Source organism: Cydia strobilella, chromosome 12 (genome assembly GCF_947568885.1).
Source record: "Cydia strobilella chromosome 12, ilCydStro3.1, whole genome shotgun sequence".
NCBI lineage: Eukaryota > Metazoa > Arthropoda > Insecta > Lepidoptera > Tortricidae > Cydia > Cydia strobilella.
The window spans coordinates 6,220,933-6,248,496 of record NC_086052.1 but is presented as its reverse complement, the minus strand read 5'-3'; the positions used below and the strand labels follow the sequence as shown (position 1 = coordinate 6,248,496).

The 27,564-nt window shown below is 35.2% G+C and overlaps 1 protein-coding gene across 1 annotated transcript; it reads right to left on the bottom strand.

The window, feature by feature from the left end:
- Positions 1–1,956: 1,956 nt before the first annotated feature.
- On the bottom strand, positions 1,957–15,014 carry LOC134745760 (putative inorganic phosphate cotransporter). The gene is made up of 11 exons (XM_063679839.1): positions 14,959–15,014; positions 10,251–10,486; positions 9,558–9,737; positions 8,946–9,084; positions 6,652–6,875; positions 6,001–6,150; positions 5,221–5,353; positions 4,333–4,451; positions 3,480–3,602; positions 2,819–2,948; positions 1,957–2,317 (listed from the first exon to the last, which is right to left on the bottom strand). Exons 1-11 carry the CDS (start codon positions 15,011–15,013, stop codon positions 2,259–2,261), a joined length of 1,548 nt encoding a protein of 515 aa, XP_063535909.1. The 5' UTR covers position 15,014; the 3' UTR covers positions 1,957–2,258.
- Between the last annotated feature and the right edge of the window lie 12,550 nt (positions 15,015–27,564).

Genomic DNA, 27,564 nt, shown 5'->3' with positions numbered 1-27,564 from the left:
GCAGTGTAATCCCTGTATTGTATTATAATACAGGCATATTTCCGCAACTCGATGACTAGCGCCTATTATTTGCGTGTTAAGTATGTTTAATGCTTCTTTTTAGCTCCTTGCACTTCAAAGGAAATCGCACAACCGGATTTTTTAATATGTATTACGCGAGCAGTCTAGGAAATAACGCCATCCGATATTAAAATTAGAGGATCTCCTTATAATATGTTAAAATTAAAAGAATTATACGCAGTTGATCAATTTAATAAATAAAAGAATTATATTACCTTTTAATTTTTTTTATTTATTTTTTAATAACTATTCCAAGATCTTAGTTAATATCTACAGTTAATATACAACAACAACAGTCGTGCCAAAATCATGTAACAGTTAATACAAATAATGTCGCTAGACAAAACTATGTATAAAGACACAATAATGACATAAATCATAACAAGACAAAAACGTATAAAAGGCAAAAAAAATGGTTACATTTATCTCATACAGAGCAGAAAAACATATCCCTATGAGTATTATAATCTTAAGAATATATTTTTCTTTATGTGTACCATAAAGTATTTTTTTATTTTATCATTGTCATCATCAAAAATATCCGTAAATTTTAGCGGCATATTTAGAGACCAATTTTAAAATCAAAGACAATTTACTACATTAACTAACTAAAAACTAGCACAGCCAAAAGGCGATAAAAATAGTTGGCATGTTCATATTACTAAACTACTAAAGGCCTGAAGGGGATTTACAAAACTACAGGAGAGTTGTCCATGAGTCAATTTTCACTAACTAGCTTACTTACTTATAAAAGATATACTTTTTACGTCAGCTCTTGAAATTATTCAGTCAAACTAGTTCTTAATCGAATTTAAACTATCGTGAGACATATTAACTTAGCTGAAATAGCGGTTTCACTCACGTATTTTTAGTCACTCGCGCGACATGTTTCGGAGAGCCTAGGTCTCCATTTTCAAGCACTAACAGTGCCTGAGTGAGTAGCGGTCACGACGGGTGGGCATCACGTACTCATGTCGCGCGAGTGACTAAAAATACAAAATATTGGCATGCATAAGTAAAATAGGTACTACATGCATGAAATGGAGTATATTTAGAGTTTTGAATGATTCACGGTTAGTTTCACTAGACTTATATTGACCGGGATATAGACCGTGATTACCTTTTGTATTATTTGTGAGCTCCCGATATTTCGACGCAGTTACATGCATCATGTTCACGGGTGACTGAAGATAGCGGGTGGGTGTCAAAGTTGTGTAGACAGCGCTCTGTCTACCCTCATTCTTGCGCGTCGGCTGCGTTCACTTTCAACGTTATCAACGGTCGCATTCACACTTGTTGGTCCGGTCGCGTTCACACTCGTTGGTCTGTCCAAACACACTACACTCACGGTGTCACTACGCGTGTTTCGTGAATTTTAATCGTGAAGATGGGTTTAAACTATCAAATGTGTGGAATCCTGTGATTTGTTTGTGTAAAAAACCAGTGATATCCGAATCAAACACGCGTAGTGACACCGTGAGTGTAGTGTGTTTGGACAGACCAACGAGTGTGAACGCGACCGGACCAACAAGTGTGAATGCGACCGTTGGTAACGTTGAAAGTGAACGCAGCCGACGCGCAAGAATGAGGGTAGACAGAGCGCTGTCTACACAACTTTGACACACCCGCTATCTTCAGTCACCCGTGAACATGATGCATGTAACTGCGTCGAAATATCGGGAGCTCACAAATAATACAAAAGGTAATCACGGTCTATATCCCGGTCAATATAAGTCTAGTGGAGTATATTTATCAAGAATATTTATACTTCTTCTTATATATATCTTAATTTACATCTGATACATGCATTTCTTGTTTCAACAGAAAAAAACATATCTCTATAATAAACTACATTCGTCTAAACATCCGTCATCCATGTGAATATTAGTAATATGATCGTTTTTAGGGTTCCGTACCCAAAGGGTAAAAACGGGACCCTATTACTAAGACTCCGCTGTCCGTCTGTCTGTCACCAGGCTGTATCTCATGAACCGTGATAGCTAGGCAGTTGAAATTTTCACAGATGATGTATTTCTGTTGTCGCTATAACAACAAATACTAAAAAGTACGGAACCCTCGATGCGTGAGTCCGACTCCCACTTGGCCGGTTTTTTTTTTAGCATAACTACTCATAAAGTATGAAATGAAAAACTTCATAGGAATAGCTTCAGTGCTGTCTTCATTAATGACGTCCTAGCCTAAGCCTTTATAACTGTGTAGTCCTTAATGAGACACATCTCTTTTGAATCGGAGGCTTCTGAAAAAAAAAACAAGTACCTACAGGTAATAATACATTACGATACAAGTGCGAAAAATAGGAAATTTATTCGCACATGTATCGTACAAAGTTTTACAGTACATAATTATATTATGGCCCTTTAAATTTTCGACATAGTTACGTAATGTGCTAATTTTGGCACTAGTGCGGTAAAGTAGCACCATATGCACTGTAACCAGGTATAAAAAATAGAGTTTAAAGTGGAAGCTAAATAGTGTAACACTTGTCGGTGTAATATTTAACTCATTAATGACATTAATTATTTATAGCATTTACATATTTCTTCATTGTCATTCCTTTCTTTTCTGTTCTAATCAGGTTCTTTTTTTTCGTATTTAATTCTTAATTTGTCTTGGTCATTTCTGGGTGCACCCGATGCATTTCTGAGTGCACTAGATGTCATAGAACACGCTTGCCTTGTTTTAATATACTATATACGGTACTCGCTTAAAGTAAACTAGAATTATGTTACTTTCATACCATTTTCATCGTCGCCGTAAAAATTCCACTGCTGAAGATCGACCTTCACAAAAATGACGAAGATCATATTTGTTACGACCTGCAGCACCACCATAACGATAAATGTGATCTGCCACTTATTTTGGTTTGTCTGAAATAAAAAAACGTACATGTAAATAAATGCATACCAATACCATCTGTAAACTAGACAACCAACTACCACAATTTAGACCAAACTTGACGTAGGGTAAACTTGCATTATTTGGTAATACACCTAATTCGGTGATACAAGTTTTGAAACATGACACCCAGGAAAGCTAGTGAATTAGGTTTTTTAAATGGGTTTCACGGCTTCACGGCTTCGGTGGCTTTGCCGTGAGGCCCATTTAAAAGGCCCTAATTCACTAGCTTTCCCCGGTGTCATGCTTCAAAACTTGGATCACCGAATTAGGCGTGTCACCAAATAATGCGAGTTAACCCTATTTAATCAAGATGTAACAACAGGTAAGTTATAAATTGTACAGTTATATTGATTTACGATAAGTTTTATAATGTGGAAGCAGTGACAACACAAAATAGATTGTTGTGCCGAAAACGTACAAGGAGGGCTGACTGACCCCAAACACCCCAATTGATATGGGAATATGCCAGGAAAAAGAAGAAGAAGTAAGACAAGTTTTACCACGTCATCTCCCACGATGCTGGAGACTAGAAATGGGATAGACAGGCCTGACAAATTGGCGACCATGTTGCCCAGCCCCATCATTGGACCTGCAAAGTTGGGCGCTAAATCTATCTGGTTAATCTGAAAGCAATAAATAATGAATGATTAATTCTATTTTATTTTTTGATAAAATTATATTTTAGGCTAATAAAACTAGAGCCAAACAAAACTTCAGTTTATAATTTTCGCTTTAGCATAGGATCTAAGAAGTATATTGAGATAAATTTTCCTTAGAAATACAATTTTAACTTCTTGCGAAGCCATTAACAGGAAAAATAGGATTGCATTGCATTGACCCATTTGAGATGGCATAGGGGAATAGTTATTACATATTATATAACTAAGTTTTTAATAAACGTAGTCACCATTTAGTTTTTATCATAATGATAATATTATGATAGTTTAACTAAGGTTTTAGACGGTCTACTGACTTCTGCTATTACGTGTTCAAATAAATAGTTGAATTAATGAAGAGACGCGTTCCACATACATTTTCATATGCTGACCCGCCTGGTGCTATCTCTATTGCACGCGCATAATTATATTGCTGTCTAGCTCGCACAGTTACATTGACAACCATGGGCGGGACAGCAAATTCTAACAATTGGAGACCTTGATGAGTCTTAATACCACCACTACCACTACTACCACCACCACCACCACCACCAACGCCACTCTTAAATCTATATCGTATTATTTATTACTAATACAACTAACTCCAGACTCCCTAAGTGTGGCGTGGCAAAATAACTGGACATTACGCCCGGAAGAAATTAATAAAAAAAGTAAGCCAAAATATTCCTGTACTTACATGAAACCCGGTATGAACTCCAGAATGCAGCCCCAGGCTTATAACCAATAAGGTGACGGCCAACCAAGTCGTATTTACATAGCACGTCCATAATAAAAATATGGAAGACAAGACCATACCTGGAAATACAACAGCCTATTTACCTGAAGATAATGTACTAAAAGAAGAAAGAGGTGTACGCGAAAACCGGATGTAAAAATAAAAAATAGGAAATGTCAGGTGGTTAAGAGTCTCAGAAACCTAGCTGCCGCCACCCTAAAAATCAATCGAAATAACGCTCTTATTTTAAAACGACATTCTAATATAACATATACTCGTAATTTGACATGAATAATCAAGCAGCATATTCTGTATATGTATGGTGCCCGTTTTATTGCTACAAATTTTAATTCAAAGAAATTAGGGGGAGTAGAAGTTTTACACATAAGACATTTCTCTGTATAAAAATTTTGAGCAACCAAAACTAGTACCAGACATACTAAACTTTGTTTGTATGAAATAGGTTTTTGGCGGCGCGTTTGTATGACTCTTAAGAGAATACTTATTATTGTGAGCGACTAATGAAATTTTAAGTAAATGTTGAGATATTTTATTTCGACGTAAACAATATGACATGGAGGAGACAGTAAAAGTTATAAAAAATATAATATTTTTAATATAATTTTAAGTAAATTTATATTACTTAAAAATTGCGACGAAACATCAAAGGGATTACAACTACACGAGATATTTTTTGTCTGTGAAAAACAAGCAATTTTCATTTAAAAAAAAACAAAGGGAATGTTACCTATTAGCTTATTATAAGCAGCGAGTTTTATTATAAACAGGGATTTGAACCCAGGAGCATCTGTTTCGCAGAAATTGATTAGGCTAAACACTTTTACTTACCAACTGTATTTGAAAATCTTCTAATATTGATAAGGCTCATATAGTTTCGATTCTTCAAGAAATCTGTGAGGTTTCCAAAGGCTATTGCCATAAAATACATAGAAATGTACGGTAAAGATGACAGCAACCCATTCTGCAACCAATTAAACATATCGAGTTAAAGGTTAAAACCAATGCTTTACTTGCTTTAGTTAATTATGTAGTCCAATACCCAATTAAAATGTTTAGTCATTTAATTATGATTATAATTATTTACTGTATTTAATCATGTTTTCATTGTGCACAGTAAATAATATTATTATTATATTCCTTTATTCATTTAACATCTTGGGTTAGGTTATTTATAATATGAATATAAAAGTAAAATATAAAACACAAAACAATATAAAATACAAATATTATTACTATTGAAGCCAACACGTAGATGCCCTTTTGACACTTTAATGAAATGTGAGGGGTACAACACCGAGTGGATGCTGCTCTTGCCTGTGTCATAGGACGCACGCAGAGGCAGCACCCGCCAGGGTGTAAGGACTACTTAGAGTTGATGGAATCTAAAACGAAGTAGGTTATTGGGTGAAAGTGATATCTAGAGTTGAGCTGAGCTATCCAGTATCTATAATAGACCATTCAATAAATTCTTCCTTTTAGAAAGAAACCACAATATTAATTCTAAACAAGTTGTGAACGCGAAATCCTGACTGAAAGTGAAATATCCCAAACGGCGGAAAATATGACATGAAAACCCGTCGATTTATTAAAAAGTTAACATATACTTACGTTCTTGATGTCAACGCCGAGGACTTTGTTCATATAAAGAGGTAATTGGGTGAGGATGAACAGGTAGCCAACAGCTGAACCTGCGTGTGCTGTTATGAGCGCCCATACCGCGGGGCTTGTGAGGATATGCTTCCAAGGAGTTGGCCGCTTCTGATGAAATAATTTTTATTCGTGTATTTTTTTTACCTTACCTTCATTACCATTTGCCTGTACTTTAATAGCGCGAAACGGTTTTAATTTGCTCCAGCCTGTATTATTCTAATGCAGGATAGTAAATAACAAGTAACTATTAATATAAGAAACCGTTTTCATATTATTTTAATTAAGGGAAAGATAGTTGATGAAATACGTAATTAATTTTTAACCTTATTTCTTAGAGTTCGCATTATATTCGCATCACCTGAGCCACTGAGATAATCTCGGCGATAAATGGAACTTAGTAGCATTCAAATGGCATTGGCATGCTCTTTAAAAGAGGCAACATATTTAGGCAAGGCGATCATAGCAGAATGTGCATTGGACCAACGATCTAGTAGAGGTGACGGAGTATCAAGAGAATGTTCAGGAAAGTTAAAAAAATACAATAGCAATCTTTTGCATAGAGATGTTTTCATACAAGCAGCTTTTTAGCGTTTGAAATGATATTTATACCTTTGGGACTGCATCAGCAGCACTATCTCCCATGATAAATGCCAGCTCTTCAGTACTGATAGTTTTGTGCTGCTGAGGGCTAGCGGAGCCAAACTGTGCTAGCATGCAGAAGCAAACTAAGGCCAAGCCTCCCCAAAGCCAGAAGGAAGATGGCCAGCCAAAGCTTGGGCTCCCACAGAAGAAACCAGATACTTGAAAGGAAATTATAGTCCCGAATTGTGATCCTGGAAAAACGCAACATTTAACGTAAGTATGTAGGTATAGTGTAATTAACAAAGATGCCAAAATTATTTGGTTGAATTAAACAGTATTTTTTTAGCATTCGCGACGCTGCCTTGACGATTAAAGATCGTTAATTATTCTTTCATAGTAAATATTTTGATGATCATGCTACTTAACTCTTTGTCAAGCCTAAGCAGCTCCCATTAAAGATTTTAGCAGACTAATAGGTTAACAAAGTGTTTTGTTGCATTTTTTTTCTATTACTGTTTAATTTTTAACACTGTGTTTCTATTTATAATATAGATGACTATTATAAATAGAAACGCAGAAGTCACAGAGAATTAATGATATACATCTCAGTCCATTAGCATACTATATCGTATTTAATAATACAAATTACTTTCCTATTATGGCCATTAAATAAATATGTGTAAAATTTATCGAATACCTAACGAAATTTCCCTCTTGAAGTGGGTATGCTTCAAAATCCAGTTACGTGATTATTAAGAGAACGCCAAATATTGTGCTGATAAATCCATTAAATCTGTTTCATGCATTCAATTTGAAGTAATTTGAACTTCACGATACTTATGCGTAGAGTGAAAATTTCCTTGTAATTGAAGTTGCTGTTCGGACCTTAATCTCATTTCATAAAAAATAATCCAAAGAGTTCTTAATTCAAAGAGTTGTTGAGCACTCTTCAGTTTTGAGTGAATAATTTTCACCCGAATTTAGTAACGTCAAGTATTTGCGGGTATATTTATGATTCCTACTTTTCTAGACATTATGGTCTACATTATTAACCCTTAACCAGGTAATGTATCAATAGGTACCACTTAACAAATGTTTTTTTTTTGACGAGCAGAGTAAATACAACGGCCACAAAATGTCATTGCCGCATACATACATTGTCGTATAGTCGTAGGAGCTGCCTACCAAGCGGTCACGATCCTCAGTAATGAGGGACCGACTAAGAAGAAGAAAGTCTATAAAGAGGGTGATTTCCGAACGTAATAAAATAGGTGTTAAAACAAATTTCTTTGACATTTTAGTTGTCAAGTTCAAATCAACAACAAATGGCAGCTTTAGTACGTTTCTCCCGCTATAAAAGTTCGCTACGCCGAAAAAAAATACTGTAAGTATTTTGTGTTGTATTTTTTTGGTAGATTACTAGATAATGTATGTGTAGTAAGTCATAATTTACATTAGTTATTGTTTTCTGATAAAATATTCGCTCTACAAGTTTGTGGTTCGTATGAAACCTCTGCCCGTTTGGGGCATGTTCAAGTGGTTTCTAAGTGACCACTGTCCCGCAGGGAGTTTACATAACATTCACGGGTAAGATTTATTTCTATGAATGAACCCTCATAGTACAAAATTAACATTCTCCTTTGGTTTTTAAATTAAATATTTATTCAACGGTTACTCTTACGAGCCACGACATCCGCGCGAGCCAGCAAGTGCTGGCAGTTAGTGCATTTTGTGACGTACCTAAACGTAAATATGACGTGCACGTGATTTACGTGGCTATCAAGAACAAGGCAGTGGCCATATATGTACCACGTAGCAAAATTGGTAATTTAGCAGTGGGCATATAAAAACCACCGGTTTTTTTAATTTATTTAATGATAATTATTAACAAAAAACAAGAAATAACTTTTCTTTTAAACCCGAATCAGTAATCAAAAGTAAAAATGCATCAGGCCTGTTTAAGGGTTGATAACTGTTGAACATCGAACATCATTATTATTTAAAGAGGGACAGGTAGTATATGTTATTACTCTCATACTCATAGATTAGTATATGTTATTACTGTAAGTCTATCTCGCGGACGAGATACTGTCGCGCCAATCATGTGCTAGCTCGGCAGGTTTAGAATAAAAAAATACGAATCGCAATTGATGGTTTTCTTTAGCTGTCCCTCTCACAGTCACAGTCGCATTATCGCCTAATATTATTATGTTGCTTCATTTACACAGGCCATAAAAGTGCTGTTAACACGAGTTGCATAACATTTTGCATATGATTTTACTGTTTTAACTAATACAAATGAAAGAAAACAATGATATTACCTGTGTAAACGTAAGTGCTGAGCCGCCCTCTTTCACTGAGCGGCGCCCATTTTCCTAACATCGTGTGAATGCTGGGATAGAAGGCTGCTTGCGTTGCACCTTGTAGGAGACGGCATATACACACCCCTATCCATCCTGCCTTAAAAAAGGTAAAACAAGAAGTTGTAAGTAAGTATTATTTCTTATTCAATGATATAGATGTAAGAAATAGATATAAGTAAAAATATTTGTACACCGACTTCACGGTAGAATATGATGGAACTTGCATTAACTTAAGATCACATCCATGTACCATATTCTGACAAATAAATACATTTCATTTCATTTCATTTCATTTTTTGGAATGGAGTTGTAAGTTAATAACATTACCGTCGATATTTCCTGTCACATAAAAACAAATAGTACATAATATAATATAAAAAAAACGTTTATTTCGCTTAGAGAAACACTCAAACGAATGGCAGCAAATACGTTGCCGTCACCCACTAAAGGGTCAGTTGTCTCGTGTGTTGCCATATAGCTATAATGGCACAGGTGAAAAGAAAATAAAACAGTCGAAATCAGTAGATATGAATCACAATTTTTTTATTCATTAATAAGAACTGTACTTACAAAATGAGGAATCCAAGGTGTGATTATGGAGGTCACACCATTCACAGCAAGGCCGATCATGAAAGGAATCTTGCCGCCGTACTTCTGGGCCAAGATTCCCATTGGCAGCATCATTGTTGTGTAACCGACAAAGAATGCGAAGAGTGTCATTTCCTGTTGCTTTTTATTCCAATCGTAAGTCTAAAAAAAAACAATATTTCAAGTGTTTCAACCCAAACCAAACAGACAGGCTGTAATATAACAATTTACCTTTTATGTTTGATTGTACTCCTTAAAGTTTTTATTTTTTAGCATGATTTTGTGGAATGAAATAACAGAAACGTACGAGGTACCTTATTCAGTTATGACTAGAATCTAAGGTGATATCCAATAAAGCTAGCTATTCGAGTACCATATACTTGAAATACGAGTAGATATCCCAAAGTCGTAAAAGCAAAATAAAACGGACAAAGTGAGATTCGGACTCGCCCACCGAGGGTTCCGTACTTTTTAGTATTTGTTGTTGTAGCGGCAACAGAAATTCATCATCTGTGAACAAAATTTCAACTGTCTAGCTATCACGGTTCATGAGATACAGCCTGGTGACAGATAGACGGACAGACGGACAGTGGAGTCTTAGTAATAGGGTCCCGTTTTTACCCTTTGGGTACGGAACCCTTAAAAAACAGTTTAAAAAAAAACCGGCAGATTTACCTGGAAAACACTCCTAATGTTATCTTTGTCACATTCAACACTCGTTACATTCAATTCGTTGGTCTGATTCCCATTGCTTATATTTTTTGCACAGGTATGGCCATGAGAAGTCATAGCAACCATCGCAACACTGAGATGCGCCCTGATGGTAAAACCGACGGAGAGGCTGATGAAGAGAATGAGTACTTGCATGTGACGTGCCCCAAAGCCTCGTGGCGCTTCATATTCGGGTGGATCTGGGAAAATATTGATAGGTGCCGTATTAGTGTTGACAAGGTATAAAGCCGATAATCCACGTTTATTTATCTTCCACATCCTCCCTGCTAGGTAAAATAAAAGTCATCAGCTCAAACCCATAAGGCGGTGCCAATAAATGCGGTAATGTAATGGGATACCTTTACATTACCGCATTTATTGGCGCCGCCTTATGGGTTTGAGCTGATGACTTTTATTTTACTTCAAACTTCATTCCCATCGAATCGAAACAATTCCGCTTTAAATATAAATTTGCGTCGCCTAATGACATAGACATTGATGTTTTTGTCATTAGGCTATAAGGGTGTCAGGAATTATACAAAATTAAACCATAAAACTGAAATAAATTTTCAATTTAGATGGGACATAGTATAACCATTCCCTCTGCATTATAAAGGCTTAACAACAAAACAGTAATTTTCAGTCAGATAACCGTTTGCCAACGCGGAAGCTACGTTTCTTGTAGACTCCCCCTAATCCGTTATCCAGTCTGGTTATCTAAGGTGAAACAAATTACTTTGCTGACCAGCTGTTTCCTACGGTTAATATATTTGGGCTTGTAACATGGGAAAATGCCTAACAATAAGATTAGAGAGACAAGCGTAAGCGGCTAGAGAAGATCAATAAATACTTAAACAGATTTGGCAATTCAAAAATACACATATAAATATACCCATACTCACATTAATTAGTTATATCAATAATAATAAAGCCCTTGTCATTTTCAATCCGGAGGTCGCGTTTACTAGGTTTAGGAGGACTAATGAGTTTTTCAGAACTTATGTACGAAATATCATTTGATATTTGCCAGTCGCTTTTCGGTGAAAGAAAACATCGTGATGAAACCGGACTAATCCCAATAATCCCAGTCGCTTTCGTAAAAACTAGTGCCTACGCCAATTCTTAGGAATAGTTGTCAAACGGATTCCAGACTCCCATGAGCCGTGGCAAAATGCGGGGATAACGCGAGGAAGATAATGATTAATAATGATAAAATGGACGCTTTAATCTAATAGCCTAGTTAATTTTGGATTCCATCAACTATCAATAATACATAGTTCTTATAACCGGCGGGTGTTGCCTCCGCTCGTCAAGCATCAAAAGGGGCTCACGGTGTTTGCTTCAGCTTCGCGCACGCCTCTCAAATGTCTGGAACTCCATTGTACCGTGATGAGTAAAAATTGGACGTAATGACTAATTACTTCCTTTAAAGAAGTTCGTAAGGGAAATGTTTTATAATACGATATTTCACTAAAAATCATTTTTATTATTTAAGTGTTTTTGTACAAAATCAGTTATTCTGATTAATTTTTGTATTTATCATCTCTGAACGTAATATATAGTGCAGAATTAACAATATCATTCAAGTTCAAGGCAAAATTCGTAACTAAGTGTTTAATACTCATGTCACAAATATTTGTTTTGATGTGATTGGTTTTCGCAAATGTATTAAAAAACGTCGACCATTACGTGCGAAAGTGTTATTATTACTCGTCTTTTATTCGCCAACGGCTCATAATACACATCTCGGGACTCGTAAGTAATGGCACACTTCGCACTCGCTATGAAATTTAATGTACAATTTTAATCAAATGCGAATATGAATTACTTCCTGCTCTAGTGAGTAGATTGTTGTTATTTTACACATAGGCACCGTAGTATACTTGTAAGACATGTTATTTTTAAGGATATTATGTACCTACATAATATATTTTAGCAATAAAGAGAAATGAATACAGCTTTTGATATACGCTATGCCTATGACTGACAATTTGACAGCAGTTTGTTTATTTATCACGTTGTGACGTCATCAAGATCACGTGACAGCTTGGAGTGTTTTTGCGCGAAATTTAAACACTAAACTAATTAAACTCGATTTGTATTTAAAATAAATATATAAAAAAAATTGTAATAAGTATGCGTCTATCTATAAAATTAAAACAGTTCTAAAACATTTTCAGCATCTCTATTAATCGTAAACTAAATTATAAATTTATAAACAAAAGAAGTTTAATAGGTTTTGGTTTTTGATTATTTCCATTGTTTTACTTTTTTACAAATAAACCCACTCAATCATACAATATTTCCTTTTCCAATGAAATTTATTTTGTTATAAGTAATAAGAATTTTGCAACCTTTTTTGCTTTATACACTTGCTCAACTTTCAACAAATATATTATTGTGATATGCCAGTTTTCAGAGCGATCCTCAATAAAGAAAATATTTTTATTATTAAGTAAACCTTAGCTTTGATATTTTAATAAGTATGTAACGTACCGTGAAAAAATGTAATCTTTGAAGGTAAAACCTACATGAAAGTTTTGTAGGTACCTATTCTTATATATATTATTTTGTTGCCAAATAAGTATCCTGAATAATAAGCGACTGACATAAATATATGTATACAGGGTGTCCTTAGCCATTGAACAAAGCCGAAATATACATATGTATTAGGGTATTTAGAATCAGTATAACAAGTATCATAATAACCGGTGTAGCGGTTACGAATAAATTAACAAATTACGATTTTTTTACCTTGGAGCAGCCTGTATGTGTTAATAGCTCATGAGGTAATAAATAGTATGAAACCTTCTTCGGCCTTATTGATTATCTTTTTTATTTATGACATTGAGAAGAATAAGATTCTGACTTGTGACAAATGTCATCATTGCCGCACATTTTCGAACAAGTTGTCGACTTCCGGTTCGACCGCCATCTTGATAGTTAGCATCGTGATTAATTACTTTGTTTTTTGCTCATTAATATTGTTTAAAGTGTAATATCGATAGCTTATTATACAGTAAACTAATGTGGTAGTGTGCAGTGAATGGAGAATTAATTTTGAAGCGCGTTTAACCACCATCTTGGATTCAACGGCCGGTAGTCCACGTGCTTCTTGTAAAGTCTAGCTATCGATTTACAAGAGCTAACAAATCACCGTACACTGTCTTGTACAACCGTACAAATTTTTGTCGTTTGTAAACCTCTTAATACCTTGACACTGGCGAAATAGTCCCACTGGGCTGAAGCCATAATTTTAAAAGAAAAAGAAGAAGAACAAGTTGTCAAAACACTGTCAATGATTAATACAGCATGTTTCATTTTGTTGTCGATCATTGAACTAATTTTTGCTTGAAAAAATATTTTTTTTATCTTTTTGTTCTAATTAAACAAATATTAACGTCAGAGCATTCCTGAGAAGTAACCCTACGTGGGATTTCAGGAGTCCAATGGCTAAGGTCACCCTGTATACAGGATGGCTAAAAATATGGCTAAAGAGATATACCTACCTATTAATTATCCTTGTGTTCATTAGGATCAGGGACGCATGGAAGGTTCGATGTTTGTATTATTCGTAAGGGTGTATATTAGCCGTAATAATCCAATAGCAATAGGGCCTCGGGGTATTAAGTAACGGCAGCTATCATTTCTAATACCTGCGAAGAGTGTGGCAGGGTGGCAAAAAAATAAGTGCATTCCCGTTGCCAGGGAGGTTTTGGGATTATAGTGAGCAGCTTTTACTATGGGACCAACCCCGAAATCACTAAAAAAATATTTGGCTGTTTCTTACATTTTGGCTGGTCCATTTTCTATGGGAGGGTAAATTTAGTTTTCGCGATTTCATTTACCATTATATACCTACCTCTACGGGTAAATTTTTTTAAGCCTTTTTGATCTCAAAGACAATTAACTACTCACATAAGTATACTGAAATCAATATTGCGTTGCGTTGAGCAATGGTGGCCTAGCGGTGATACATGCTACTTTCAATCCGAAGGTCGCAGGTTCGAACCCCTGCCCGTAGCAACGAGTTTGTTTGAACTTAAGTACTACAAAGTTTCATTTCAGATTTACCAGTCGCTTTTCGGCCAAAAAAAATAACACCATGAGGAAATCGCCATACATACGAAATAATTAAAAGGTGTATGTGAAGTTCCCAATCTGGGGACTATAGCCCAATCCCAATCCCTCTCATGCACGAGTTGAAGCCTCTGCTTAGCAGTGGGTCATACATAGACAGAATCGATTGTATGCGTGGTCGCTATTTGAATACGTAATATATATGACTATACTAGGTAATCTCGAATCTCCACCCGCACGGGAGGTGTGGCGCGCAGCCTCGAGGCGGCAAGTTTTCAATATTAAAAACGGCGGCCGCCGCATGCGAGGGTGCCGGAAAGCGTCTATTTCGAAACATCTTGCCATACGAGGGGCTATGTACGCTGGTATATGTTATATACATGTTACAATTAGACCACCTTGCTTTCGCTTTCATAATTTTAGTAGGTAGGTACTTATACCTCTGGTACAATCCAATACCATAAAGTTAACGAACGATGGATGACGCAACCATTGAATCAATTTGGTATTATTTGAATAACTCAAAAATACAAACAACCATAATTTATTTGGTAATTTAAAATGATCGTTCAAAACATAATTTTGTACATACCGTATTTTTTCTCCGATTTTGGCACGTTTTTGTATACACCCTTACTGTCTGACATTTTGTTCAGCAATGTGAACATTTGTTATTTGTTTTATTCAAGAGAGGTGTTTGTATATTTTATCACATTACATGCAAAGATTGTATCGGTTAAATAAACAGAACATAAATCATATCAGCATAAATGAATGGCGGTGACCTGTCAGTCAAAGCTGAGCGCTAGGTAAACTATTTACTCTAGAGTGGAAAAAATATTTAAGTTATTGCACAAGATTTAAAAAACCGGACAAGTGCTAGTCGGAGTCAGCCACCGAGGGCTTCGTACAAATGTTTTTTTTTTTTTTTTGAAATTTAGTTTTCAGGTTTTTCTCTGTACTTGTACTATAAGACGATATTACTTGCCAAATTTCATAGTTCTAGGTCAACCCTAGGACCCTATAAATTTTGATTCCTTTGAGAAAGTCGTAATAAACGTTTTTGCGGCATAAACAGCCGCATCTTTTTTAGGGTTCCGTACGCAAAGGGTAAAAACGGGACCCTATTACTAAGACTCCGCTGTCCGTCTGTCCGTCTGTCTGTCACCAGGCTGTGTCTCATAAACCGTGATAGCTGGACAGTTGAAATTTTCACAGATGATGTATTTCTGTTGCCGCTATAACAACAAATACTAAAAAGTACGGAACCCTTGGTGCGCGAGTCCTACTCGCACTTGGCCGATTTTTTTTTACGTTAACTTAGAAGTTTAATTTTGTAACAGCTACAAGGGACTGTAAACCTAAGTATAATGGTTTTAATTTCAACTCGATACCTCCACGCGTTCCCATGATAAAGGGTCTTGACAGACAGACAGACGGACAGACAACAAAGTGATCCTATGAGGGTTCACAAAACCATTATACTTAGGTTTACAGTCCCTTGTAGCTGTTACAAAATTAAACTTCTAAGTTAACGTAAAAAAAACCGGCCAAGTGCGAGTTGAACTCGCTCACCGAGATTTCCGTACTTTTTAGTATTTATTGTTATAGCGGCAACAGAAATGCATCATCTCTGAAAATTTTAACCGTCTAGCTTTCACGGTTCATGAAATACAGCGTGGTGACAGACAGACGGACAGTCGAGTCTTAGTTGTAGGGTCCCGTTTTTACCCTTTGGGTACGGAACCCTAAAAAGACAAATAGTTTTTAAATTAAAAGCTTATTTTTGTTGCATGAATTCGTCAGTAATTCTTTCTAAAAACTTTAAGCCCCTAGCTACAAAAGTAGGTGATTATATCATTAATTAATTTCATCTGCATATTTTATTATGTGTCACATGACGTATAGCAGTCCTTATCAAATTAAATAAATCACTCACGTCCTGAGTATCACAGAAATTTTATTATTTAAATTTGATATTTAATCAGTCCATGAGCCAGATTCACATTTAACAACTTGTAACGGGTTTTAACTGGTTTTTAGGGTTCCGTACCCAAAGGGTAAAAACGGGACCCTATTACTAAAACTGTCTGTCCGTCTGTCTGGTCTGTCACCAGGCTGTATCCCATGAACCGTGATAACTAGACAGTTGAAATTTTCACAGATGATGTATTTCTGTTGCCGCTATAACTACAAATACTAAAAAGTACCGAACCCTCGGTGCGCGAGTCCGACTCGCACTTGGCCGGTTTTTTATACCTTGACGATCGTCGAGTTGATTGGCACGCATCTCACGCACGACTTTCACTAGTTTGACTTCATTTTTCGTGCACTATTCTGCGTGATCATTTTTTAAGGTCGTATCAAAATAAGTTCAACACCGTTACAAGTTATTGAATCTGAATCGGGCTCCTTATCACGCTTATACCAGTAGGTCGGTAATTATTACAACATCATTTAGAGTTTCCCCGAAGTGCTAATGGCTCCAGGCCTGTCTGTAAGACAAGGTTTCCCATTTGGATTGAAAATTAATCTCAATGATTCATCATATAAATCAGCCAGGATTATTCAGTTTTCTCTTATTTAGCTCCATATTTTATAAAGTATTATTTTTAAATAAATGTTTTACGCGTACAGCAACGTCATAAACATTGTTAGGTATATTTTACATGAAATAAAAATGCGGATTCTTTTCTGATTACGGCAATATAAATAACAACATTTTTGAAAAATTGTTATTTGGAAGAACGGCTCCTAATGGTGGCAGTATAAGTGTGTAAGTTTTGATGTGTGTAAGTGTAAGGTCAGCTTTAAGTTTTATTGTATAGTTTTAATAATGTTGGTAGTTTAAAATATAGGTATCAAATAATGAATAATATTTATTTATTTTGTTTCAATGCAACGGAACATATTCCGTCAAAATAAATACGGACTTAATGACCAGTATTTGTAAAAAAAATGGTACAACCAGTGTAACATTGAAGATTTCAAGAATATCTATGTAATTAGTGTTAACTTATTTAACTAGGCAGGTTTTTGACAACGGGTATACAATTTTAGGGCCCTTGGTGGTTTAATATAGGTAGTGATCATAGGATATTCATTGGCTTACTCATGCTCATACTCATACTCATTTATTTATAATAATATTTCATATTACACGTCATAACACGTCACGTCACGTCACGTCACGTCTTATGCAGTATCTTTTACTTGTGTCAACGAATCTGAAACTAGGTTTCTAAGTATAGTATAGTAAGTATAACGTACCTACTTTAAAAATAATAAATATAGGTATGCTTACTCATGGACAAATTTAGTGGAACGCAAAAAAAGGTTTAATTACTGGATTACAGCACCTAGTAATTTCAAAATTAGTAACTAAACTTATTTTTTTTAACTATTATTTACTATTCCAAACACTTAGAGAGTGACGTAACGACATATTCTCATTAAGTAAATTCGTTCGTTTTGCATTTTAACCGCATACTTGAAGATGTGTCACTTGAGGTAAAGCAACTTATCACGCTTATCGTGACAAGTTGATACCCTAGTTATTAAAATTTAATTTAGTTTCTCAGAAGTGCTCATGTCCCTAAATCTGTACAGCGGCAGTAGCACGGTCGCATTTTTATCGCTTGTCACCACGCATGTCACGGGCATAGTGACAGGCGATAAAAATGGAACCATGCTGCGCCCGCAGGTGTGTACACCTAGCCATATATTGCATGGCCACTTTATAAGGCTTTACTTTAAAGGCTACATCTTGATTGAATATAGTCCCTATGATTCTGAATGCATGGACAAATCAGTCGGATTTGTTCATTATTTCTTTATTTTTATTTTTCAGGGTTCCGTACCCAAAGGGTAAAAACGGGATCCTATTACTAAGACTCCGCTGTCCGTCTGTCCGTCTGTCTGTCTGTCACCAGGCTGTATCTCATGAACCGTGATAGCTAGACAGTTGAAATTTTCACTGATGATATATTTCTGTTGCCGCTATAACAAAAAATCCTAAAAAGTACGGAACCCTCGGTGGGCGAGTCCGACTCGCACTTGTCCGGTTTTTTTTTGTAATTTTAAAATCAGTGGTTCGCGCATTTACAATATATTTTTTATGCAGCTAAAAGTACAAAAAATCTCACTAGACTCACATAAAACATAAAAGTAACACTCGAGTCACATAATCAGCGAGTATTATGGTGCTTATTTTCGCTGTGACGGTTCGTGCTATCTTTACACCCCTATTTAGGCCACATAACATTTGCATGATAAGCGGAAAGTGCCAATTTCTACTGTTTTATCCTAACTCTGTTTTCGGTCTTTAAACCACAAAATTTCATAATAGGGTTCTTTTCTCATGCATTTATTTTTCTGTTAATATAAAATAGGTACCTGTCTTTATTAGTAAACAAAAAATTTGGTTTAGTTATCCTTTGAAAATATTACAGCGTGATTTGCTAATTGAACATACGCCCGTAACGTTACTTTATTCTGAGTAATTCTTCGAATTTAAACTATCGTGAGACATATGCACTTACACTGCACTGTTAGTGCTTGAAAATGGAGATCTAGGCTCTCCGAAACATGTCGCGCGAGTGACTAAAAATACGTGAGTGAAACCGCTAAGTTAGTTAAGTATGTAATTCTTAGTACCACTGTGAATATTCCGAATTCATCATTAGACATATAAAAAATTAAGGCTCGTGAGTGTATGCATGTGCAGCAAATTAATAACGGTTGCCTTTTTCGTATTTTCAGAAATACGAGTTTAAATTTTTTGATAATATCTTAATGAAGACAAGGTAGACCATATATGTATATGAATATGTGGTATTCCGATTATCTACTGAACTTTAATGTACCTACCTCAAAATTCGGAAATTGCGGGGATCTGTCTCTTTTACTCCAATAAAGGCGTTAAAGTGACAGAGAAAGATGCCCGCAATTTGCGAAATTGGATTTTCACGGTTATAGCTCTGAAACTGACATTGATTGACTTTGCTTTAGGGATATTCCAACAACAGATCATACGAATTTCAATGTAATAGTAGTTCGGCCTAAGCCATTTACGACATTAGCCTCACGATATATGCAAAAAATAGGTACGATCAGTAAAACGTAGTCTGGATATCATGATAAAAAACCGGCCTCGCGCACGAAGGGTTCCATACCATTACGCAAAAACGGCAAAAAATCATGTTTGTTGTATAGGAGCCCCACTTAAATATTTATTTTATTCTGTTTTTAGTATTTGTTGTTATAGCGGCAACAGAAATACATCATCTGTGAAAATTTCAACTGTCTAGCTATCACGGTTCATGAGATACAGCCTGGTGACGGACAGACGGACAGCGGAGTCTTAGTATTAAGGTCCCGTTTTTACCCTTTGGATACGGAACCCTAAAAACCACATACAGAACGTTAGTTCTCCGCTAACCGAATTAAATAGCGTACTTAGTTTTAAAAATCAGCACTGACTGACATACCGGGTACCTTCTCAATAAATTGGGCCTTGAATAATGTTTGAGGTAAGTATTAACCTTTGTCTAACATATTTCAGCTACCATAGACGTTTAGAATTGAACACATGTAGTGTTATATAGAATGTTCATTTATCGACATTACGAATTACGAGCAAGTGCATTTTTATAAAATCAATTTATATTTTAAGGATAAATAAATACAATTTCTTAAAATAATAAATCAGTTCAATTGCTGTCAAATATACAACACATAATTATATTTATCTAAACTGTAATTATGAATAAATTTTGGCTGATTCTAAAACATTGAAAGTGGCGAAAAATACATATAATTTTTTCTTCAGTGTATGTTCGTTTTTTTTTTGTTTACTGTATTTACTATAGGAAATAGCCTACTTCATTGCCACTTTATTCTTTACCTATGAAATAGGTAAGATGTGAGTAATGTTCTTAACCTTGCTGTTTATACAGATAGCCTAATTTCTGATTATATCGCAAAGAAAACGAGCACAGGAAACATAAAACCTAACGATGGAGCTACTCGAAGAGGAAAGGAGTAAGTGTCCACGCTTGCTCACTCAGATGCTGCTTTTTTTTTGTTAAGACGGTAGGTAGACGTTAAACACCTACATGGCGAATCAATACCTACGTAAGGGGTAATTTTGGATCATTTATTTTTATTATTTTGCGGATAAAGGCGCAATCATATGGGATAACAGTCTTTGTTTATTCTTGGAGCGCTGTCTATGAGGTCGTAACATGGGTTAAAATCTACTTTTCTCTAATAAGCTCGGAAATGTTCACCTTATTGTAAGAAAGTTCTTCTTAGTTTTATATTTGAAAATAAAGCATTAGTTTTATGCAACAGGCATGTACGTACTACATTATAATCTAATAGCCCAAAGCTGTAAATCTCTGCAGAGCGCGGTCGGTAGAGTAAAATATTACACTAAATATTAGATCCAAAATAGGTACCTATATTGAACGCAATGTAGGAACATACATTTCTATTTGCAAAACTATTAGAGTGTGTAATGGCCAGGCATCGTAAACTGCGAGCGAAATCCATTGAAGTATTAGGGTTGTTACTTAGTCGAGTCAAGTCAAAGTACGTCATTTCAATTGATTTCGCTCGCAGTTTACTATGCCCGGTAATAGCAGATTATTCTAAGAGCATTGTTTTACCCGACACTATTCATCTGACTGAACTACCGCCGTACAGGTAACTAAATTGTTTTGGTAAATTTGAAATATTCTTGTAATAGCCAACAATTTGCCTGTCACCAATATTTTGAATATGTACTATTCAAAAACACAATTGCTCACTCTATACATTGTCTACTTACAAAGTGAACCGATCGCATTCGCTAAAGCATTCTAACAGGCATTTCCTCTTAAAGGAAGCAACACGGTTGCCCAAAGCATTCATTTTCTTTACATGAAGATGTAAGTGACATTGAAAGCACTGGTTTATATGACATTTACGTCTTCAACCATCGACCAAAATTGTTCGATGCCATTAACAGCGAATGCTTTCATTGCCTCACTGAGAGCTTCATTATTTGCGCTACTAATGGACGGTGTGGGTGTAATCGTATATGCTGCCCTTACCCAGTTCCTAAACCAATTTTGGTGGATACTCGTTCAATTTACCTGAAATCTTTGGTTTCGTTATAACTTTTTGAAATCAGAGGTCAGTGATAACTGGATCTGTAACAGTGTAGCAAATATTTTTTTTAATTACAGCCATGCTCTGCGAAGGCGCTTATCTGAATCTACCTCTATCTATCTATTCTGAAAAATATTGAGTCGTACTGGCCTTGATCTCTTCAGCATAGCAAAGAGCTCCACTATTCCATCGACCACTGTGGGAAAAGTACCTCAAAGGAGCTATTATTTATTGTAAGGGCTTCAGACCCCGTGTTAACTGCACATCGACTGACTGGCTAACTAACGACAGACATTTTAAAGTAAAACGGCACGATAAATGCAAGAACAGATCGTGACAGACAGTCTCGGACGACACTGATAATGAACAGAACGTTTATATTAAATCACATTTACAATCGGGTCTATCGCGAATTTATTTTGTCACCTTAATTAACGTAGGTAAATATTGTGTAGTTTCCTTGAAGTAAAATGAGCTAATTTAAGTTTTTATGGCACTTTTCCTCCATGGCCCATAAATATTTCCCACCCTGTATTATGAACAGCAACTAAGCACCATTAATTAAAATTAACGCTAATGAAACTATAAAGTCATACCACACGTATGGAACACACTTAAGTCCTGTTTATACACTTAAATATTATTAAAAATGTGCGCGAAACGATTTGCTAAAGTACTTAAACACTGACTTAAAACAGTTTAAACGCACAACACTTTGCGAAAATTTATTATTTCACCTAACTAATGGCCTCTTGGCATGTCTCTGTACAATTTCTTATGCAATTTAAATTAGATTCATGCGACATTATGTATAAATAATATGGTGCATAAATGCAAGGCTTACCGTAAAATTTGTGTAGGCTTTTAGTAATATTTTAGCAGGTTCTTCCTAGTCGACCAGAATAAAAAAAAACCATCCAAGTGCGAGTCGGACTCGCGTTCCAAGGATTCCGTACATTACACAATTTAAACAATGTATTTTTTATGTGAAACGTGAGAGAAATGTCTTTAAAAAACCCGTAGGGGTCGGATCAAAAACTAAGTAATTAAGCCCGACTCACGCTTGACTGCACATTTCTAATAGGTTTTCCTGTAATTTATAGGTAAAGATCTAAAATTCTAAAGTCCCCAGTCGACCTTTTAATTCAGAGGCCAGAAATGCATGGAGCGTTTCTTGCCCAAACACTGACCTGCCCGAAAATCCCAATTCGCAGCGTCTTTGGGACGAGCCGCTTTGTAGGCTGGTACGGCATAATCTGTATCAAACAGCAACCAGCCTTCAAGAGCGCGCTCGTCTTGTAACTTGATTCTTGAGTGTCTTGGAATTTTTGTAACCATCATGCTAGTACTACTTTTTAGTATAAAAGAAGTATTTAGTTTTAGATTTAAGTGTTAAATACTAGATTTAAAGACACAAACATAATGTTTTATACCCTAGCGATTTCGGAAGAGCGGGGTTTTCTGTCACAAGCATATCTAATGCTTAAAAGAAGATCCCATCCCATGCTGTAAACTACTTGTAAGGAACCAATAAACATTTTTTCATTTTCATATTAGTTTTAAAAATGGCAGGCCAATTCAAAACTTGCATTGTGATATCAAAATAATTATTATTATTATCTAAATGATGTCAGTCGCCCGTGACGTGAGTCTCGCTCGCGCCAGTGCATGTACGGACAAGTATAAGGGAAATGCATTTGGAACTGACATCATTTAGATTTATAATTTTGAATTGGCCACCGGGACTTAGGGCCACCCCACACTTACTAGCGTCTTTTGAACATCGGCGTCTGATCATATTTTTCTAAGAGATGTTGATATTCGTAGACGTGGAAAAAATATATGTAGTTATGTGTGTGTGTGTTGTGTGTAGGTGTGTATATGTTGTATGTTATGTGTGTGTGTGTGTATGTGTAAATATATGTGTGTAGTGTGTTGTAATATGTGTATGTTGTATGTATGTGTGTGTGTATGTGTAGAAATATGTGTGTATGTTATCTTTAATAACACAGCTTCCGATACAGGAATTATGACACTTCGCTCGATACAATTAATTCCCAAAGTAACCTCTAACTCGGACTTTTAATCAAACTTTACTCGGTTATTTATTATGTGACACTATTATAAATAAAAAAGGGAGAAAAAACAATCTTAATTTAAATAGTAACTTTCGAATTTCGATATTGTAAGGAATGTAAGGCAACGTTTTTAAAATAAATAAAAATCGACAAAATTCGATCTAAATTGACACTTGGCGCGCATTGTCTTTCCCGCTCTTTTTTGCGAAATGTGACAGTGATAGCGACAATTCGATGGAACGGCCTTAAGTGAAGGCAAGTATTTGCGAAATGCGATACTGCGAATATTCATAGAAAGCGGCTTTCCCGAAAGATATGAAATAGCGAAAATATTAGATAAAATTTAAACAAATTATACAGCTCAAATACCGTCCTAGCTATTTTATGCTAGTGGCACTATTTTTAAAGTGTTCTCAGGAGAGGTACTTACTTTTTATTTTTGTACCAGTAAAAGAAAAACCCGTACACGAGGAAGTTTTTAAAGTGCTTCTTATAGTAAGTATCTACAACTACAGTTGCTGAAGTCAATATAAATAAATTCTATATAAAAAATGTCAATATAAAAAAAAAATTCTTTCCACAGGCAACTAATACTCACCGAGGCAATTCTAAAAACCCGAAACACCATTAGGTTTCGTTGTTTTATCACAGAGTTCCTATAGTCACCTCCTGTCTCCATCATTAGATTAGCTCGATGGTACCATTGCATTGTCATCAGACTTACATATTATATGTATGCCAATTTTGTATGGAAGTGGGTCAAATTTAAGTTGCAAGATTTGACCCGTACAAACATAGTTACATACATAGGTATATTGCAAGTTAATGAAAACCTACTAAAAATTAAACCATAATTTATACGTCTATATAATAATATATATTCAAATTTAATGTGGAAACATTTTTATTTCCGGGAAATTCGAGGTTCTCAAACTTTGACGTGTCGTCGGGTAAAAGCTAAATGTGACAAATTATTCATAAGTTCGCCAAGTTGCTGCCAGTGCCGTATCTCCATCTTAGTTATCAAAACTTGAGAACAATGTTTCTCTGGTTATAATGGGGAATGTTTTTTTTTAAACTTATTTTAGTTAAAAAATGTGTTGAATCGTTTGTCACTTGTAGATAATAAAATAATATAACCCGATCTATCACGATCGCCTAACACATAATTATGACGACCTACATTTTAAAAAATTTTAAAACGGGTTACTCATGTATTATTAAGTCGAATAGCCACGTATTATTATTCGACTTAATAATACGTGAGTGACCCGTTTTAAAATAATTTAATATGTTTTAGTCTCACGGGAGTTTTATAGGCCCACATTTTGTTACCTAACTTACTAGCTACTGTCCGCGAAATCATCTGTAAAATCTGTCTGGTATTATTGAACAGTAGGTACTTCTATAATAACCACCTATATCGACCCTCTATGGAATGGTTACCGGAAAGAAATTGTCCTTTGTCTTAATAAAGACAAAGAGATAGTTTATTATTCAAGTAGGCATATTAAAATGCGCTTATGAACGTCAAATAGAGCTACGCTGCGCCGGCTCTAACCCTACGCCTCTGCCCCGAGAAGATTTAAATCCCCCTCAATTGGAGAAGGGTATCCCAATATGGGACCGGCAACAAACTCGGCGGGACACATCTTTTCAAAACAATACATCTTATAATGAACATGCATTACGAGTAAATAAGAAAAAATACAATTTAAATTATTATAATCCAAGCTATACGCATCCTGTATGTTAAATTTCACTAAAATCGCGTTTACAATCTTCTAATAACGTACAATACATACGAGTATTAATAGTAATAAATATCAGGTTTTAATTTAAACACCTACTAGGCCAACTTGTTAAGTAGCGCAACAATTCCTTAACATAAATGAAAATCATTTCCGTGAAGCATTTCGCGGAGTGATTACGTTTAGTAAGTGAGTCTGCAGTTGTTAATACAAAAGCCGTTTGCAAGTTTGCAGTTTAACTCCAAGTCAGGAACGTACAGCGGCTATAAGACAGTTATTCAAAAGGCAGTTAATAATAATACAATACAATCATTTATTAATAAAATTACAATTTTACACGTCATAGTAATTACATTACAATACTATTCTGAATTACATTATTTTTCATATACATACATTTAATTATTAAAATTCCAATGCATACGGTACACTATTTATTTGTTAACCTATATATTACTAATAATAATTAATAATAATAGCAGACTGTTTAGCACAAAGTAGTAATACAGTATTGTAGTTTAGAAACATTCCACGGGCTGTCCAGTACAAACGCATTTTATTTCGTAATACACGAACTATTTTCGGCGTTTAAAGCCGATGATTATTTTTTTGGCCAAATTTTTGACCATTTGTCACAAAAACAGAATCACATAATACCAACCTCCAGAAAATTCACGTTTGTATGTCATGAAATGCTCCTTTAGTTTACACGAGTGAGTACATACAAGTAAATCTACTCGTATTATTTCTTATTACATACTTTTAATTAGATTTTATTAAAAAAAACACTGCTGATTTCATAAAAAAGGGTTCTTCGAGATAAAAAATGCGCGCTAGGCCCACGGCCCCAGGTTTTCAATTTCAACCCCAAACGCCGCAAATGGTATGTTGTACTCCCAAGTTCCCAAAGTTATACATATTTGTTTTATAAAACAGGCATGTTGGTTATGATGACTGATAATTTGTTTATTTTAATTTCGCTTGTATTGTACCACAAGCTATCGTCCAGGGTTCGCTATTATGGCATTATAACAAATGAGTGAACCGAATTTGCCACTCTACGTAGTTTGAAATTAAGCTCTGTAACTCAGAATAAAGGTATATTTAACTAAACCGGTTCTCAATTGTACAGTTAGGGAGCGTAAACAAATCTTTAAGCACTTAAGCTAACTGTAGAAGTTGCTCTGTAGTTTTAGTGCAATTAATTATTACATAGATTTGTAGATATTTGCAGACACGATTTTTGAGTTTAAATATACGTAAAGATAAAAATCAATTTATTCAAGTAGGATCTGTTGGATCGCTTTTGCATCGTCAAAAATCTACATTTTATTTCAAACGAAATTAATACTAAACTAGAAATAAAGCATGCATGCGCATAAAGTGCGACTACCTAATGGTAGTTACATACAAATATTGTGTATTGTGTAATATTGTGTTGTAAATATTATATATGTATTGTGTAAGTACTTACATTAAAGAATAATGATTTATTGGTAAATGGTACACGTACATGGTACACGTCAATAGCAGGTACATATTATTATTATTAGGTATTTATTATTATTTATAGCCTGTCGTGTCCCACTGTTGGGCAAAGGCCTCCCCCTAATTTCTCCACATATCTCTGACCAGTTGAGTGCTATATCATCCCGCCATCGCCGACGGGGCTTGCCAGATCCCCGATTTGAGTTTTCGGGCTCCCACTCTGAACTCTGAAGTGATTTTGCCCCACAATTCATTCAGCATTCGACAGGCGTGACCAGCCCATTATAGCTTCGCCGCCTTCCGAGCTATACGTAAAAAAAGATAGTTTGCAAAAAAGTTCTTAGAGGAAAGTAGAAAAGATGCACACTTCTTATCAGCTTTGATATGGATATGAAATTAAATTTATCAATAATAGACTTGTAAATAACTACTTTTAATATATTGTTTAAATAAATTCTAAAACTTAACGTGGCTGCTTTTAGCATTATTTTCATAAAGGCTCTTAAAAAATAAGGCTATTTTCACATCGCCTTCAAAATAAAATTGGTGACTGATCTTTGATTATTATTTTGTCAACTGATTAAAGTTTTGATGTTATATCGAATTACCAACATGCAAGAAAACATTTTTATTTCACTCAGTTTTTCCTTTTGGTGTAACAACATCTTTGTCTTAATATTTTGGCACAAAACTTGGGAAACGTATTCTATTTTCTGCGTCAAAACA